Source organism: Purpureocillium lilacinum (assembly GCF_023168085.1).
Source record: "Purpureocillium lilacinum CBS 284.36 DNA, scaffold_1, whole genome shotgun sequence".
NCBI classification, from domain to species: Eukaryota; Fungi; Ascomycota; class Sordariomycetes; order Hypocreales; family Ophiocordycipitaceae; genus Purpureocillium; species Purpureocillium lilacinum.
Genome location: NW_027072111.1, coordinates 5,007,330 through 5,022,658, shown reverse-complemented (window position 1 = coordinate 5,022,658; position 15,329 = coordinate 5,007,330). Strand labels below are relative to the sequence as shown.

The window sequence follows — 15,329 nt, the reverse complement described above, 5'->3', positions numbered from 1 at the left end:
GGTCGGTCTAGGGTGGTCTGAGTCGGTCTGATCAACCGAAATGGGCGCGTGTCTCAGTGCTGCCATAGGCCCGCGACGCCCTTGCTGGCAACTGAATTCTTGTTTACGAGTCCCGTCGCGTCTGTATTTGCGCGGCACCCATTGCATCTTTCGCGTTGTGTTAGCATACTCCAAGGTGTATCCCCTTACCACTATGCCATCCGCCAGGTCTTCGAGTCCCGTATCGTCTATACCGCAGTTTGTTGCGTCCTACCTCCCCTCGATCTCGGCCGGCACTACACGAGAAGTTACATCGGACGATGCTTCGCAGTGCGAATTCGACATCGACTGGGAAAACATTTGACATGGCGGCAAGAGGCTGGTAGATTCGCCACAGGCGTGTCGTCAGCACCAAGACAAAAGAGTCATGGATATATCGCCATGGCGCAAATTTAGAACACAAAGGCATACGCTATTGGCTGTGCAAGCTCTGCCACGAGAAGAGAAGCTACTCGACGGCTCTATCGCGTCATCGGGAGCCGCGCATGCTGCAAGGCACCTGCTCCGTCAACATCAAGTTGCGGAATTCTGTGACAGAAGTACAAGTTTGTCAACCCCGTTTACTCTAGCTGCCAGATCCGAGGCTGGGTCTATGCGCTTGTCGCGCCAAGCAGCTCAAAATTCTCCCTTTCGCCCCCACTTCGACGCGGCTTCGTGGAATGCTCATTTCGCGGACTGGATCATTCTCGAAGATGTTACCTTCCGGCAAGCGTCCAGCGAACGGCTTCGTTTGCTGATAGCGAACGGTGGGGAGCCTGCAAGCCAGTTGCTTCCATAGCATCACACAACGGTCTGTTCATGGATCCGTCATACCTTCGAATCACGTCGAGAGATCATTTTCGGCCTCGTCAAGGGTGCCAAGAGCTGCGTTCACCTAAGCTTTGATCTCTGGACTACTTCCAACGGGTTCCACTACATCGGCATTGTCGGGCACTTCGTTGACGGCGAAGGCAAGAAACAGGATGTCCTCTTGGGACTACCACGCCTCATTGGCCCGCACTCTGGCGAAAATATGGCCTCCTACGTCAAGGAGGTCATTGACAAGTATGAAGTGGGCTCTAAGCTTGGATATTTTATGCTCGATAATGCCGAAAGCAACGATACTTGTCTGGAGGCGCTTGCAAGGTGGTTTCCAATGGACGTAAGCAGCCGCCGTCTGCGCTGTATCGGTCACATTATTAACCTAGTTGTTCGCGCTGTCATTTTCGGGTCCAACGTCAGTAAATTCGAGGCTGCGCTTCGCGAAGCTACAGATGAGTTCAGTTTTAACATCTGGGCCAAGAAGGGATCGATCGGAAGGCTCCATAACCTCGCTACGTACATTCGCCGAACGGACCAGCGGCGACAGGCACTGCGACAACTGCAGGGTGAGATCGCAGGGGATGATGCCATTTTCACGTTGGAGATTGTTGTCGATGGCAAGACGCGCTGGAACTCTATCTATATTATGATTGAGCGCGGTATGACCTCTGGCCCTTGCCAGCTTTTCCGCCTACGTGCTGACCGTGATTGGCCTATTCTAGCACTCGAACTACGAGCTGCTATGGAGCTGTATCAATATCGATGGCAGATACCAAAACACGATCCCGTCCACGTGACCGCTCAAAAGACTTTCTCACCGCTATGGATTGGGTTGAGCTGCAGCGCTTTTACGACTTTCTGAAACCGTTCTACATTCTAATCAAGACCATGGAGGGCAATGCCAGCACGCCAGCAGCGGAGGGCCATGGTGCCGTGTGGGAAACGCTGAAGACCATGGACTGTCTGTTTGTCAAGTTTAGGCAGGCTGCAGATGACACCCGGTTTGAGGAAGACTCCCATTTCAAGTCGGGAGTTGACTGCGGATCATCCATCTCCCCTGTTCACATCCGCAACACAGCCGGGCGGCGGCTTGTCTTCCCAGCCATCCTTCAGCATGAGCAAGCATATGCCATTGGTAAAACGACAATCAACCTGATACCCCTATTGACACCCCGGTCCCTCCAAAACACAGATTAGCGGCATGTCCTCTGCGCCGCTGTCGGACTGTGCCTCCGATGGGGCCGCTATTGCACTTCATGCCAATAAAGGCCCCGCTGCTGCTGTCGAACGTCTTGAGACAGGTCGTGGTGTCATTGCGGGAGGCTTCTTCGATCAATGCGGCCTTCCGGCCTCGAAGACCAGTACCCCGGCCTGGTGCGTTCCTTCGTCGAGCTGCGAGATCGGCTAGACGCGTCCCCGCCGGCGGGCTCCCTTGCTACCGCCGATCGCCCTACCGGCGCTGGCGCCGATGTACAGCAGCGCCGCCGCCGGCCACCGCCCTCTCCAGGCCCCCGGGGCCAGACCACTCCCACTGTAGCGGCCCTCACAACAAACAGCCGACCTACGTCTCCGGGGACGACCAATGGCCACTCCACCGAAAGAGGACCCCGGGGTCTTCATGCGACTTGACACCGAAACGCCGGCGAGGCAGTTCGAACTGTATGCGATTCGGATCAAACAGGCTTTGGGACAGCTTGAATTTTATGGTCAAAAATACGCCACCCGCTTTGCAACTACGATCCTGCCAACGCCAGTAGGATCAATCCTTCGTCGGCTATGAATTCACTTTGCACGCCGCAGTTCACCTCTTTGAAGCGGAATGATTCTCGAGGCCTTTGGCTCTCTACATGACTTTGGTAGCTTTGGCTGAAGTTACAGCGGATCCGTCGTAACAGCAGAGGAGGTCCCAAGGCCACCAGAAGGGCAAGGAGTTACCTGACTGAACTGAATGTGTCACTTAGAGGGTGTCGCTGTAAAGCGCGTGCCTTAACGTCGCATTGGGCAGGTTTTGTAGGTGCTCACGTATCAGTTTCGCAATGGCTTTCATCCCGTCTACGCTTGAATGCAAAACACCTCCTTTGAGCTTGGATAGCAGGCGCTGTGAGGATTCCGTAGCCGAGGCTGGTCGCCGCCAAGACCATGGGCCTCGCTTGCCTGTGCAACATGAATTCGTGTGCACCAGTCTCTTCGTCCAGGGTCATCGGCCGTCTCGTTCGTTGAACGTTGTAGAGGCCGCGGCAATGCGGCGATAATGGTCCAGTCGGTCGCAGCGGCGCGGAAGGCCTACTATATCATTCGTGACGTTGCCCAAGAGCATTCCGACGACAACAATACGGGCCTCCGGTGCGCGCTCGTGAATGGCGTCGCCCGCGAGAAGCCAATGCTATTCCCGGCGGAACGCATCGAGGTTCAGCCGGGACAATCCATCCAGGCAAACTTTACCATGAACGAAACGAACGCCATGCTGAATATGGCCTGCCGCTCCTCGTATGCCAATACTTTGTACATTAGCACCAGCGGCCGTGAAACATTGGGGCTCGACGACGGCCGGTTAGAGCACTTGGGCGTCACGGTTGACAAGGCTTTGCTGACAGTTACTGGTCGGGTTCAGCGTGTCCGTTCATCAGCTACACCGCCTCTCAGTAGAGGCTATCCTACACAGAACCCCGCAGCGGCAGTTGGAATATGCAAGGCGTCCGTGTCGCTCGCTCCAGCACGATGGTAATCTACTGGACTTTCATGAACATAACAAATGGCGCACCCGATAGCTACTGCCTTAGTTGATCGAATGAAGAGGTTCGCAGAATTTCTCTGCGACAAGATGGGCATCAGGTTCAACAAGAGCCCGTCACGCACGCAAACAAGCCAACACACATGACGTGGGAACAGGCCAGGAGAGGTTCCCCTTGAGCTCTACTTCAGTTGCGCTAAGGACCAAAAAATACAACAAGTCGTGTTTATCTTTTCGGAGAAGGATTGGCGCGGGCTATACCAGAAGATCAAGACCCTCGGAGACTGCGTTTTTGGTATACATACCACCGTCACCACCATTCAGTACATGCAGAAATGGTACAGCCCCATGTACTGGGCCAACGTCGGCCTCAAGATCAACTTGAAAGCTGGTTGCTCCGTCAGGCTAGGGCGCTTCATCACCAACACCGAGTACCCCTTTCAGTGATAGAGAATGCCTCCTCGCACAGTTGCAAGAACTCCCTCATGCTGAGTTCAAGAGGCATGGCAGGGAGAGGCTCCAACATAGACCCGTCGGCTGTCGTAGAGTCACTGTCCAGTGACTCGAAATGCTGGGTGTCGCCGGAGAAGTCCCAGGAGATGTTGGCGTGGGTATCATCTCGGGAGTGCGCCTGACTCAGAAGTGGCAGTCCTCCATCGCCCACTTTGTCTAACAAGCGCGTGCTCGCCATGGTGCAGTCTTGGGACACGACTGTCGATGCAAGGTTGGCAGGGCCGGTCTTCATTGCTCGTGTGCCCAGGGGCTGGCAGGGTCTTGAATCAAAAGGTGTTGTTCAGCATTCAGCCAGTAGTCCAGCTGTGGACTAGACGACAGGAGAAGGATGGACATTCAAGGAAACGGGAGGAAGCCGCAGTTATATACATTCCACTCATTCTGCCTGGCCTCAAGATACGGTCGGTGCCACGTCAACGGGATGCGTCCGCCCAGGTTGCCTCCCCATGCAGCATCCGTTTCAACCCACCGAGGCCAAGCCGGATCCTTCCGCTCCCGCAACGGCCTTCCCATGCCCCCAGCGCATCGTCGAACCTCAGCTGGATCTTCCGTCGCGAGCCTTGCCGCACTGTCACCGCCACTCGCTTGTACGTGTCGTACATCACTGACGAAATGAGACGACGTCGCCCATTCTTCGTCAGACGTCCTTTGATGTACTCGACCAGATCGCGTACTTCCATCTTTCCTGGCCCGTGCCACCGTCGGGACGCTGGATTCCAAGTAAAGACAAGGACTTCGGCCAGGGTATCGTCCCCAAGCTCCACCGTCGCGGTCGACCCATATATCTTGTACTGGCGCCGGCGAGAGGAGCGTTTCGGGTGCCGCGCCCGGTAGATGCGAGTGTTCGACAAGGCCGCCTCAAATGCAGGACGGTGGTGGCGCCGTCACTTGGCGAGGTGGTGGCGGCATGGAACGCGGCTGACCAGTCAAAGTCCGAGGATGGGACATCTACACAGGCGATGTCGGCATCGGAGCAAGGTAGGAACTCCAGAGGCATCAGGAAGGCGTCAATAGACTCGTGAGCATTGGCGCCGCCGGTGATGCCATCGCTTGCGCGGTCGATCTATTTGGAGTCTCGACCGGGGATATCCAGCGGACACGTTGACAATAGTTCCAGGGAAATGGCCTGTGCCTCAACCGCCGTGGCGCCAGCGGACGTCTCCTGGTCCAAGTAAATGCTTGGTGATGGTGGGCTCTCCAGCTCATGGTTGGCTGTTGAGAGACTTGGGGAGTGTGCCTCAGCGTTCATGGTGCAGTGTGTGAGTCTGTAGAGGGATGTAAGGAGGAAGTTTGGATGCCACCTGGGTTGGGAGGTGTGCCGCTTTTATACATGTTTTGGAGTCCCTTGGTGTGTCACGAGCAGTCAGCCTCCTCGCAGTCGGGCCACGGGGTTGGTCACGGGTTGTAACCGGGCTCGGATAACTCCAAGTCCTCCCAGAGTGGCGCATCATTCATTAATAATGAATGAAATGAAACCCAATGATTGATAATGATCATTATCAATCATTTCATTGATGACTTGCCCTGGATAATGATCATTGCATTGTGGGCAAGGCAATGAGATGAAAATAATGAAATGATCACCAAAGTGGGTCCTGCCAGGGTCGTTGTCCAATGTTATTTTCTCGAGAGCAAGCAAGTCCCAGCAAGAACATCTCATAACACCGCAGAGAAGCCCCTGCATTTTAGGTTGCCTAGTTTCTGAACAAAACTCCCACGGCGAGGGCCTGAATCGATCCAGGCCTTGCTCTGCAGTGCAATTTGGCATCATTGTGGTCGAGCGGAAATCTCCGTTCATTGAGATCATTCAATCATTATCATTTCATTCCCCTTACCTCAATGATCATTATCATTATGATCGTGCTTATTCATCAATCATTTCATTTCATTGTCGTAGGCATAATGATTGATAATGATAGATGCGCCACTCTGAGTCCTCCTCGGCATAGTCGTGGCAACTGCCAGTGACCCGGAAGTCCCGTCGGCGTGAGCATCGGGTGACTGCTCGGGCTTTCGTTTGAACCCACTCCTCCTAGTCAAGCACGACGTTGACCAGTTCATGGGCACATACTATCCGTCCAAGAGCATACCAGCAGTGTCTTCGTGATGCTCGAGAACGCACTCGTTTGCGCGTGGAACTGGAAAGTGGACGGGCGCGGGCTAATTTATATGACGACCGCCTAGGAAAGTGGATACGGTATGATATTGCGCTATGGTACCTACTGGGTGCCACGGTGACATTCGAGTAAACCACCATAATGCGTATGCCACGTTGCACGCCGGGAATACATACTGTGCGGCCGATACCGCAACTCCCGTCCAGGGCTCTTCTTGAATCATCCGTACTGCGACTTCCATGTGACAGACGTGCTGATTCAGTTTCTGCCAGGTGCCCTGTGAAGCATGCCCTCAGCGAGGATAGCCGGAGGGTGCGCGAAGCTCAACTTGGATAGCAGCAACCGTGCGTGAGCCACTATTGGCATCTTGATGGGCAATGGCTGCGGTGATGGCCGGTTGTGTTGCTCGTCGCTCGGCTTGTGGCCGCAGTATCGTGTCAAGTCCACCGTGTCGTCATCAGGCTCCTTCTTGATCGTCTCCTGCGGTGATTCGGCCGTCTCGGCCAGGCAGCCATCATTGCTATCATGATGGGTCGTGGGAACAGTATCGATTATGCCATGTCCGGGTTCCTCGACGGCGAGGCTCAGGAGTCCCGACGCACATACAAAGTATGGCACCAGTATCGACACCGTCCGCAAACCGTACGTGTCTACATATGCCTCTGAGAGCCCAAGAATGGACTGCGCAGCCTGCAAACAGATCTCGCGCGGATGCACATGAAGCCCGGCGAGAGGCATGCTAACGTACGGCCTGAAAAGGGAGAGCAGGCAAAAATGATAATACATGCTGCAGAACAATTAGTTCCGTACTTTGTTTCTCTGATCCATGCGGACATTTATATGCCCATATGGAAGACGTTTGCATCGTGGATCTTACTGGATGAAAGCCACTAATGGCGAGTTGCTCCCGTCTGCTGCGAGCATCACAAAAAAACCCTCGTACCAGTTAAGACACCGCTGGTATATCAGCACTACCTCATCGCCCGTGGCCGCCGGTGACGCCACGAGATGCTTGTATACCCATTCGGTGAGCTGGAATATCTTAGCAGGGACGAGCTGGAGGCTACTGAGCTGAGACCTGTGCTCGTCTGCCAGTGTACCTTTATTCGGCCCCGGCCGTCAGCCCATGCATACTGCATGGTCACGCGCTTCAGCTCATACACTGAGACAACTCACTTGACACCATGGGCCAAGAATTACTAGTCCCGTAGGCACAAGGCGGCCGATCAAGAACAACTCCATCATCCTGCATTATAGTGGTGTGCATGCCATTGGGCTGTGCTGTCAGTAGTTTGAGTATCCTGCCCAAGACGACTTCTATTAGCACCCTAGTGACAGCGAAAGTAGAAGCAGAAAGGGGACCGGGACATCGTACCGGACGAGTGATATAGCTCCGCAGTACGTTGTCGCGCGTACCTGCATGTACTGCTTGTCCTGCTTGTCTGCCTCGAGTGGTTCTTGAAGGCAAAACTTTGTAATCTCGGCATTGAACGTCTGCGCAAGCTCCCTTGCCTCAGCCTCGCGACCACAACTGACGTGGTATAGGGCAAGCATGCCTAGGGTTTGGATGTCTGGAAGGATACTAATGTGTCCTCTTCCGCTAATGAGTCTTTCAGCCTCATCAAACAAAGCTTGACTGTCCCAAGGACCGGGGGATCCGCCATCGGCATCACTTCTAGCGAGGCAGTTTTGCTGCTCTTTTTTGTGTTGTTGCTGATAAGGATGTTGGCGCTCGTCCAGGTGCCGCGTTGACAAGGCGAGGAGTGAGTTAACAAGCGCTGCTGAGCAGTAGCGTCCTCTCACGCTGATGAAATCTTGCAGAAACGAATCTTTGCAGAGGAGACAGAACGGAAAGTACTCCCACGTCAGGAGTGAGTCAAGGCGGTCCTTTATCTTAGCCACAGGCCATCCAGTGCGAGTCCAGCAATCGGTCTGCTTCGTCTTCTCCGCCCCAGTCAACGACAGGTCCACTGGTGCCGTTGGAACACATTCGGCAGCACACGCTGGGGTCGTGAGAAGGTTGGTTTCGGACTGCGCGTCTCCTGATAGGCGGCGCTCACTGGTCGTCCCAGGAGATTCGTTGCTGCCGGTCACGGACGATGAACCCGGCAACGCACAGTGACAATGCGGGCACGCCACCCGCCGGATATTGCTGCTGGAGGCTGCTGCGGACGAGGTAGCCGGCGAGATACCACGTGAAGATGGTGCGATAACGGCGGCTGGGGTGGGCACAGGCTGTCCAACGGCCTTCAGGTGGTCGGGGAGGTCATTGTAGATGGAGTCGCGCGTGAGGGAGCTGTCCATGAGGCGCTGTGCTACCATGTTGTAAGTGTCGGCATCGTCCATGGAAGACAAGGCGCCGAGGAGCGCCTCGTTACGCTCGCCGATGCACCGTAGTCGATTAATTTGGGCGCGCAAGTCGTCCTTGGACTCCCGCCGTGAGTGGTCAAAGGCGCACTCGAGACCTGCGTCCTTGCACCTTTGGCAGGGATCCTCACCATCGCACTGCAAATGATCGAAATCAGCATCACAAAGTACCCAGAGCCACAAAGTGGATGCGTGGCGCGCAGCGATGCACAAACGACTGCCTTGTTGGAGAAGAGTCCCGAGGCGCATTCTAGGTCTTTGCTTACCTTCGCCCTTTTTCTCCTGCAGCCCTGGCAGGCCATGCGAACCTGGCGTCGACGGGGCATGCCGCTCTCGTTTCTGCTTTGACGCCAAGGAACACAGAAAAAGGAAAGTCAGATTACTGCGTCATTGAAAGCGCCGGAGTCTCACGTCGTTGAGCGAGGGTGACGCGTATTGCGATCTCGTAAAGTAAAAAATGCTGCTGGGGTGCATGGTGTGCAATGGGTGGCGACGTGCGGTCACAGGCTTCAGTCTCCGGATGCCACACATTGTACCGGCCAAGGCTCGGCTGACTACAAATGCTCTGGCGACGGAGCAGGGATCATCTACCAAACCAACCACTGCACGTTGCGCTTATCACCTCCCTCCCGGGCCCGTGCAGCCAGGAATGAGCCACGCGAAAACCATCAATCCATCACGCCGTTTTGATTGGGCAGGGATGGCTATGTCTGGGCGGGGGACTGCGAGAGAGCCATGGGCTTGTCCCTTCCCCGTCCCGCGGGGAAGGGCGGAGCCCGGTTCAAGATATATAAAAGGGGCCATGAGTGAAGCATTTCTCCCATTCGGGCAATGGAGAGCGAAGCACTGGCCGTGCCATAACATAATGAGTCAGTAGGAGTGAAACAGCCCCGAAGACACAAGCTCAGGTTACAATTGCTGCACCAGGGCTTCAATGGCTCCAATAGGCCCCTCCAGCGCGTATGTTGCTGGACACTATACTGAGTTTAGATGGCGGGATCCCCGCGAACAAAGTGTGGCGACATGTCGTCTTTATGACGTGTTGCGGCGCCTGCTTCTGTGGTATTGCGCCATAACGCTGGCGGACGCCGAAGCTGGCTCGCCATGCAACCTGTGCTTATGATGCGAGGCGGGGGCCGTTGCAGGCGACACAAGTCATAGCACATGGACGGAACGATAACCCTTTATGGCTGAGACAAGGAGCTCACAGCTTGTCGGTGCGGTCTATGCCAGGGCTGCGGGAGGGCCGGCACGCGAACAGAAACATCGCCGGCGCGGTACGTGGTGGAGGACGGACAGCGCTGGTGGCGGAAATTAGCGCAGATTCCCCACAGTGGCACCGGACCATTTGCTCCGCCTACAGACGAAGCGTTTGCCGAAGCCGACCTGCCCCGGACCCACTAGGATGAGACTGTTGCTATGCACCTCAAGTCAGGTGGTTACCGAAAGGTGTATTTATCACCTCGGTCAATCAGCTTAAGCGCCCTCCGAGACGGGCGCCACCCCTTCTATACCTTGACAAGCTGGTCTCATCCACATTGCGTGGGATGTTAGCTAGTGCTACAAGGTTTGCTGTTAATTCCCGAGAAAAGCATCATTTTCAAGCGCTTGGAAAGCGTCATACGACCGCTCTGCTCGGCTGGAGCTCTCAGGACAGCATTGTGCAGGGCGCCAATCAAGCAGGAAAATGCGATGAAGTATTGCTGCTTAAAGGATCCAACACAACCAATAGCCCCTGAAAGACCTTACCTCAGACGTAGCGCAGCCGATGGGCTGGTCATGTCCAATCTTTCGCTGAAAGATAGGTGACGTCAACAAGTATGGATATATCACTCGCCGAGAGCAAACAAAATAAGAAGCATTCAATATTTCAAGCTTATCAAGCCCACTTGCTTGAAGTGGCAAAATTCGTCGGTAATCACGCCATACAGCCAGGCTGAGCCAATTCTGCAGATGGCTCATGGTAATCGCAGCACCTGCCGGTGACCCAAAACTCCTCGCCGACGTGAGGATCGGGTGTCTGCTCCTGCTTCCATTCTAATTCACTCTTACTACTCTCATCCTCAACCTTTCTTCGCTTCCCCAACATGGCCACTACATCACTCGGGAGATTCCGCTTTCCTTCACGTCCAAGTCTAGGTCTTGACATAAATTAGGCGTGTGCTGCTTGCCGTGATAGCGCAGGACATGGTTGCTCCATGCTGCCGGCAATGCACTTATTTGTCGGGTCTCCCCGGTGCGCTGGCATTCGGGGCAGTCGAATGGCTCGCGGAAGGTATCTTCGTAGTGTTTTCGAACATGTCTGGTCAGGCTCGAGACGTTGGCGTATGAACAGTTGCAGAGCAAGCATCTCGAAGGAGTGACAGGCTGGCGTTCGTGGGCTGTAATCTGTTCTTGCGGGAATACTTCCCTCTCGGACTTTGCCTGCAGATATGCCAGAAGCACTGTCGCCGCAGACACCGGACTAACGTCTTCATCTAGCAGTGTACCGATACGCACCGCGACAGAGCTGCCGACGACATCTCTCTGCTTGCGGGGATTTGTTGAATGTGTCGTGCACAAGTGGTGCGTGGTAATGCCCTGTGCTCTCAGCCTGTCGACCTCGTCGAAGTACTCTTTCCGCACCTCCTGAATCCGCAGTCGTTCCAGCCAGTCCAGTAGGTACTTGATGCGTGCCTTGATCTTTTGCGCCTTTACCGGATCGCCTTTTGCTTTCCGGTACTGCATTCGTAAGCTGCTGAGGTCGTTGCGCTTCTCGAAACTGTCAAAGTCGTCCTTCGTGATATAGATTGGAGCGTAAGGGTCCCGCCGTAGGAAAGCTCGGCTCATCATGGACACCATTTCTTCGTTCTGACATGCTTTGTCCCGGTACGCGACTTTCATCAAGTCCTTGTTCAAATGTATGGGCAGGTAGCTGTGCTCATACACCTCGGTAGAGTTCGACAAAATGAAGTTCCGGAGCGGGGCAGTTAAACTGCCTAAGCGCCAGCCGTGTCAGAGGAGCATCTCGAGCTGAGGAAAATGAATGCTCTTACCATCTAGCCTCCCACCGCCGCCAACTCTCATGGCGTAGGGTCGCATGGCGTCCTCGTCACGAAGCCCTGATACAAACAAAGCGCGATTCCAAATACTCCAGTAGGTGTTGTAGGAGATAGAATGGATGCATCTGTCCTTCATATTTGCCTTCCAGAGCAGCGGAACGTAGTCAATGCTCGGCTCAAGTGGCTCCGCGCGGAAAACTTGACTGGATGCTGTGAATCTGGCCTCGAACGCGTTGTCTGCTAGCGCTCGCGAAACCCAGAATGTGAGGAGGCACAGTTGACGGCAAGGCACCGTTGTGATGGAAAACTTGACCCTGAGAACAACGTTAGTCTCGGAGCTCAGCGGCAGCCACAGTAAGAGATCAGCGCGTACTCCGATCTCTGGCCTCTTTGTATACGGTTTTGTCTTTGCTTGACGTGCAGCAAGCATGTGCGAATTGGAGGGCCGAAAGGTCACCGAATGAGAATCCTGCGCGCTGCAAGCGCGTTTCGATGGGCAACACCGGCAAACTCCAAATGCGGCGCGGGTGAGTCGGCAAAGAGATAGCCCGAACCTACGGATGACCAGTTTTCATGACTTGCGGCCTATGGGCATGCAATACAGTCGGGCGATGGCCGATCGAACCATGGTGGACTGCAAATCAAGCGTAGCGAGAGCGCCCGGCGCGACCGACAGGACACCATGCAACCGTAAGGGACCCCCGAGTCGTCGGAGAGTAAAGTGATCGCTTCCAGTTACGGTTGTGTACGGTTGTGAGGCGGACAAGGCATAACCCAGAGTGTCGCTCGACGCAGGCGGGGGGAAGTAGGTGCAGTATCCCGCTTGGCTGGGGGACGAAGTGGGGAGATTTACGGCTGAAAGTGACAGCCGAAGGCTGAGCTACAGCTCGGTGGACAATGATGAAATGCTGTTCACATTCTTGACTGGACAGAACTGCAGGCATGGACGGGCGACTGGTACACACACGGGCACCCGGGGTACCCACGCAGGGTGGGCATCTGGGTGCCAAAACATGTCAGCGCACCAACCTTTACTGGCTTGGCCGCTGTGACTTAGCGCATTTGCGTCCCGTGCAATGCGTAGAAAGCGTCCTCCACTCATGTCATGCTGCTTGCTGATTGGACACGCGTATGGCGTGCCTGGGCCATCTGTCGTGCAATCCTTGACACTGCCGCGGGCCATACGCCATCCATATGTCGACATGCATATTGCACTGTCAAGGGCGGCGATTGTCCTGTTCTTCACGCGTGGTCACCCACCGATTGTTGGCTTCCGCGCAGATCATTGCGAAGTGGCGCCGGCTGCATCGTCCGCCTAGCCCATCGACATTCAGATCCGGCCACAGGTCGCCATGCAGGGCGCGCGAAGACGAACAAGATGCCATGGGTGCTGCTTTATCCTGCCGTCATGTGCACGGAGTCGTCCAGTTCCAGACATGCCGCTCGCTGATGTTGAGCCTGTGTGTTCGCTCCTCAAAACTGCACCAACAATTGGACAAAACGGGCTAGTGGCTTCACCGGACACAGCGTAGTACATCAAGCCTTGTACCCTACCAATTGGAGCGCGATTTTGACCCGTGCAAGGACTGGCTCTTCAGGGGCGGCAACGCGCTGGCAACATTTCGCTAGTCCACGGCCATTGCTCACCTTATCAAGTGGCAATGGGAATTTCGCCATCCTCGCAAGCATTCCACGTCCAAATGCCTGATTTAGTGAGCTTCTACGCTAGGAGTTGGCAGAAAGATTTTCGGCAACTCTCATCGGCCGGGTTTCCGCACGGGGTGATGAGAGCGGGCGCGTGGCCCAGCGTCGACAGTGGCCGGCCCGCTGCGCGAAGCAGGGACGGCAACGGTCCCCATGTCACGGTTCAGCGCCTGACCTGAACTGGCATAGCTGCTCTACCACACGACATTAAGCATGGTGGTAGGGAAGTAATCCCTACACAAAGTCAATTGTCACGAATGAGCTAGATATGTTGCATATCAGTTTAGGTTGTCTATGATAGTTCGTCGGAAGTTTTGGCTTGTTCATTTTGTTGACTTGTGAAGCGGTCTGTTGCAAGAAACGAGCGTCTCAGCTGCCAAAGCCTACAACCGGGTATGGCTTCAGGCTGCAGAGGTGCCTGCAGGCACGGCACCGTTGCCAACGGTGAGTCATGTCTATGGCCTCAATGGCACAGGTATAAGAACAGCAGCTTCGTGCCAGTATCAGATAAGAAATCACGCATTCCTTGTCCCACGGGTTTCCCCCCTAAGTGTGTGACCCGGTCTGTTGGCAATCGTTACACGGTCGAAGCCTCTCAGTTTCTTGGTTTACTGGCGCCCCACGCAGTGCTAGGCCTGCGTACGGAATCCAGGCGTCGTAACAGAAGCCATTTCACCGTGAACACGAAGCCCACACACAGAGCCGGATCCCGCCCGCCGCAGAGAGCTGATATTCAGCAATTAGTTTACGTCTCGAAACCTCGTAGCTGAAGCCGTATTGGGGTAAAGGGTGTATGTGTCGATTTCCGCTCTTTTTGGCCCTGCGTGCAGGGTAGTGCTGTGGGCGGGCTGCGGCTGCTTGCGTCCATACCTCTGGAGAACTCTCCCCTGCAAAAATTCTTCGTTTCTCCGAGCTGTTAGCAGCTTGGTTGTGCGGGGTAATTTTACAGGCCACCCGACCACGCTTTCGCCTCTGGGGTCCTACCGGGACCCTAACTCTTCGGAGGGAGGCACGATTGAAGACATTAGGAGAGTTCATCTTCAATCGCATGAAGGTGTGGTCCTGCTTGACCGCACGTACCTTCAGAACCAAGGCGCGTGCGGTTCCCAGCAGCTAGCTGCGGTCGGTTTTTCTCCTTGAAGGCAAGCCGCTCGTCGGGCTCTGATCCCTTCGGAAGGTTTTCCCCTCCTGCTACGCCTGGGCCGTTTCTGCCACCCGGTTCCTGGGGTGCAGACCGCGGCAGCGGTGTCGGCCGAGGCGCAAGAGAATTCTGGCTAGCAAAACCGAGGGTTGACCTCGCCTTGCCCTCATGGTCCCGAGCTTGGTAAAGACGGACATTGCTCACAGAGGCCGTGAGGACGGGCAGCGCCTGGATCCCGCTGACGGGTAAGGGCCTCGCATTTTAGCGCCAAAGAGCCGAAGCCTCTGCTGGATGGGACGCTATTTACGGTGGTCTTCAGGCCTATGTGAGGAGCCGCGTCCTGGTAGCAAGGCCCATCGCAACGCGGATTGATGGAGAATCCCAAGGGACCGAATAAGTCTACAGCCGGTGGCCTAAGTTAGGAGAAGATGCAGTCTATAGTGCCCAGCTCAGCACGTCTTTGTCCCGATAGGGAATACCCGCAAGACGTTAAATAAACACACACACACACACACACACTCCATACCTCTGGAATTCCTGTCATGGCCAAAGAGGCGTAGCAGGTAACAGACGAAGTCCATACATGGCTCAATAAAAGCGCCTGGAATGTCCGGCCATCAATTGCCCAGCGCACGTTGGGCGATAACTCTGTAGACATTAAGGCGCTGGCCGCTTTGCAGCCTTGTTCGCGGGGCCCACATCCGTTTCGCACATCCTCACTCTGCTGTCCTGGGCAGGCTCGGTACCTGTTTAAAGTCGGCCTGAAGTACCTGCAGGACGACGATGCACCCATGCTAAGCCCGAAATGGGTTTTGCGCCAGTGCGCCCTCTCGGCCTCCGTATGCCACCTTGCTTTCGGCCAAACCCCGGCAAAA

At 55.2% G+C, this 15,329-nt stretch overlaps 3 protein-coding genes across 3 annotated transcripts; 1 reads left to right on the top strand and 2 right to left on the bottom strand.

Annotated features, from left to right (window-relative positions):
* Positions 1–3,628: 3,628 nt before the first annotated feature.
* Positions 3,629–4,018, top strand: PLICBS_001186 (uncharacterized protein; the record flags this gene model as incomplete). The annotated part of the gene is made up of 2 exons (XM_065599747.1): positions 3,629–3,672; positions 3,730–4,018. The coding sequence occupies 2 exons, from the start codon at positions 3,629–3,631 to the stop codon at positions 4,016–4,018; spliced, it is 333 nt and encodes a 110-aa protein (XP_065455819.1).
* A 2,441-nt stretch (positions 4,019–6,459) lies between these two features.
* Positions 6,460–8,547, bottom strand: PLICBS_001185 (uncharacterized protein; the record flags this gene model as incomplete). Its single annotated transcript, XM_065599746.1, has 3 exons — positions 6,460–6,891; positions 7,618–7,695; positions 8,446–8,547. 3 exons carry the CDS (start codon positions 8,545–8,547, stop codon positions 6,460–6,462), a joined length of 612 nt encoding a protein of 203 aa, XP_065455818.1.
* A 2,115-nt stretch (positions 8,548–10,662) lies between these two features.
* Positions 10,663–11,634, bottom strand: PLICBS_001184 (uncharacterized protein; the record flags this gene model as incomplete). Its single annotated transcript, XM_065599745.1, has 2 exons — positions 10,663–11,496; positions 11,629–11,634. 2 exons carry the CDS (start codon positions 11,632–11,634, stop codon positions 10,663–10,665), a joined length of 840 nt encoding a protein of 279 aa, XP_065455817.1.
* Positions 11,635–15,329: the final 3,695 nt, after the last annotated feature.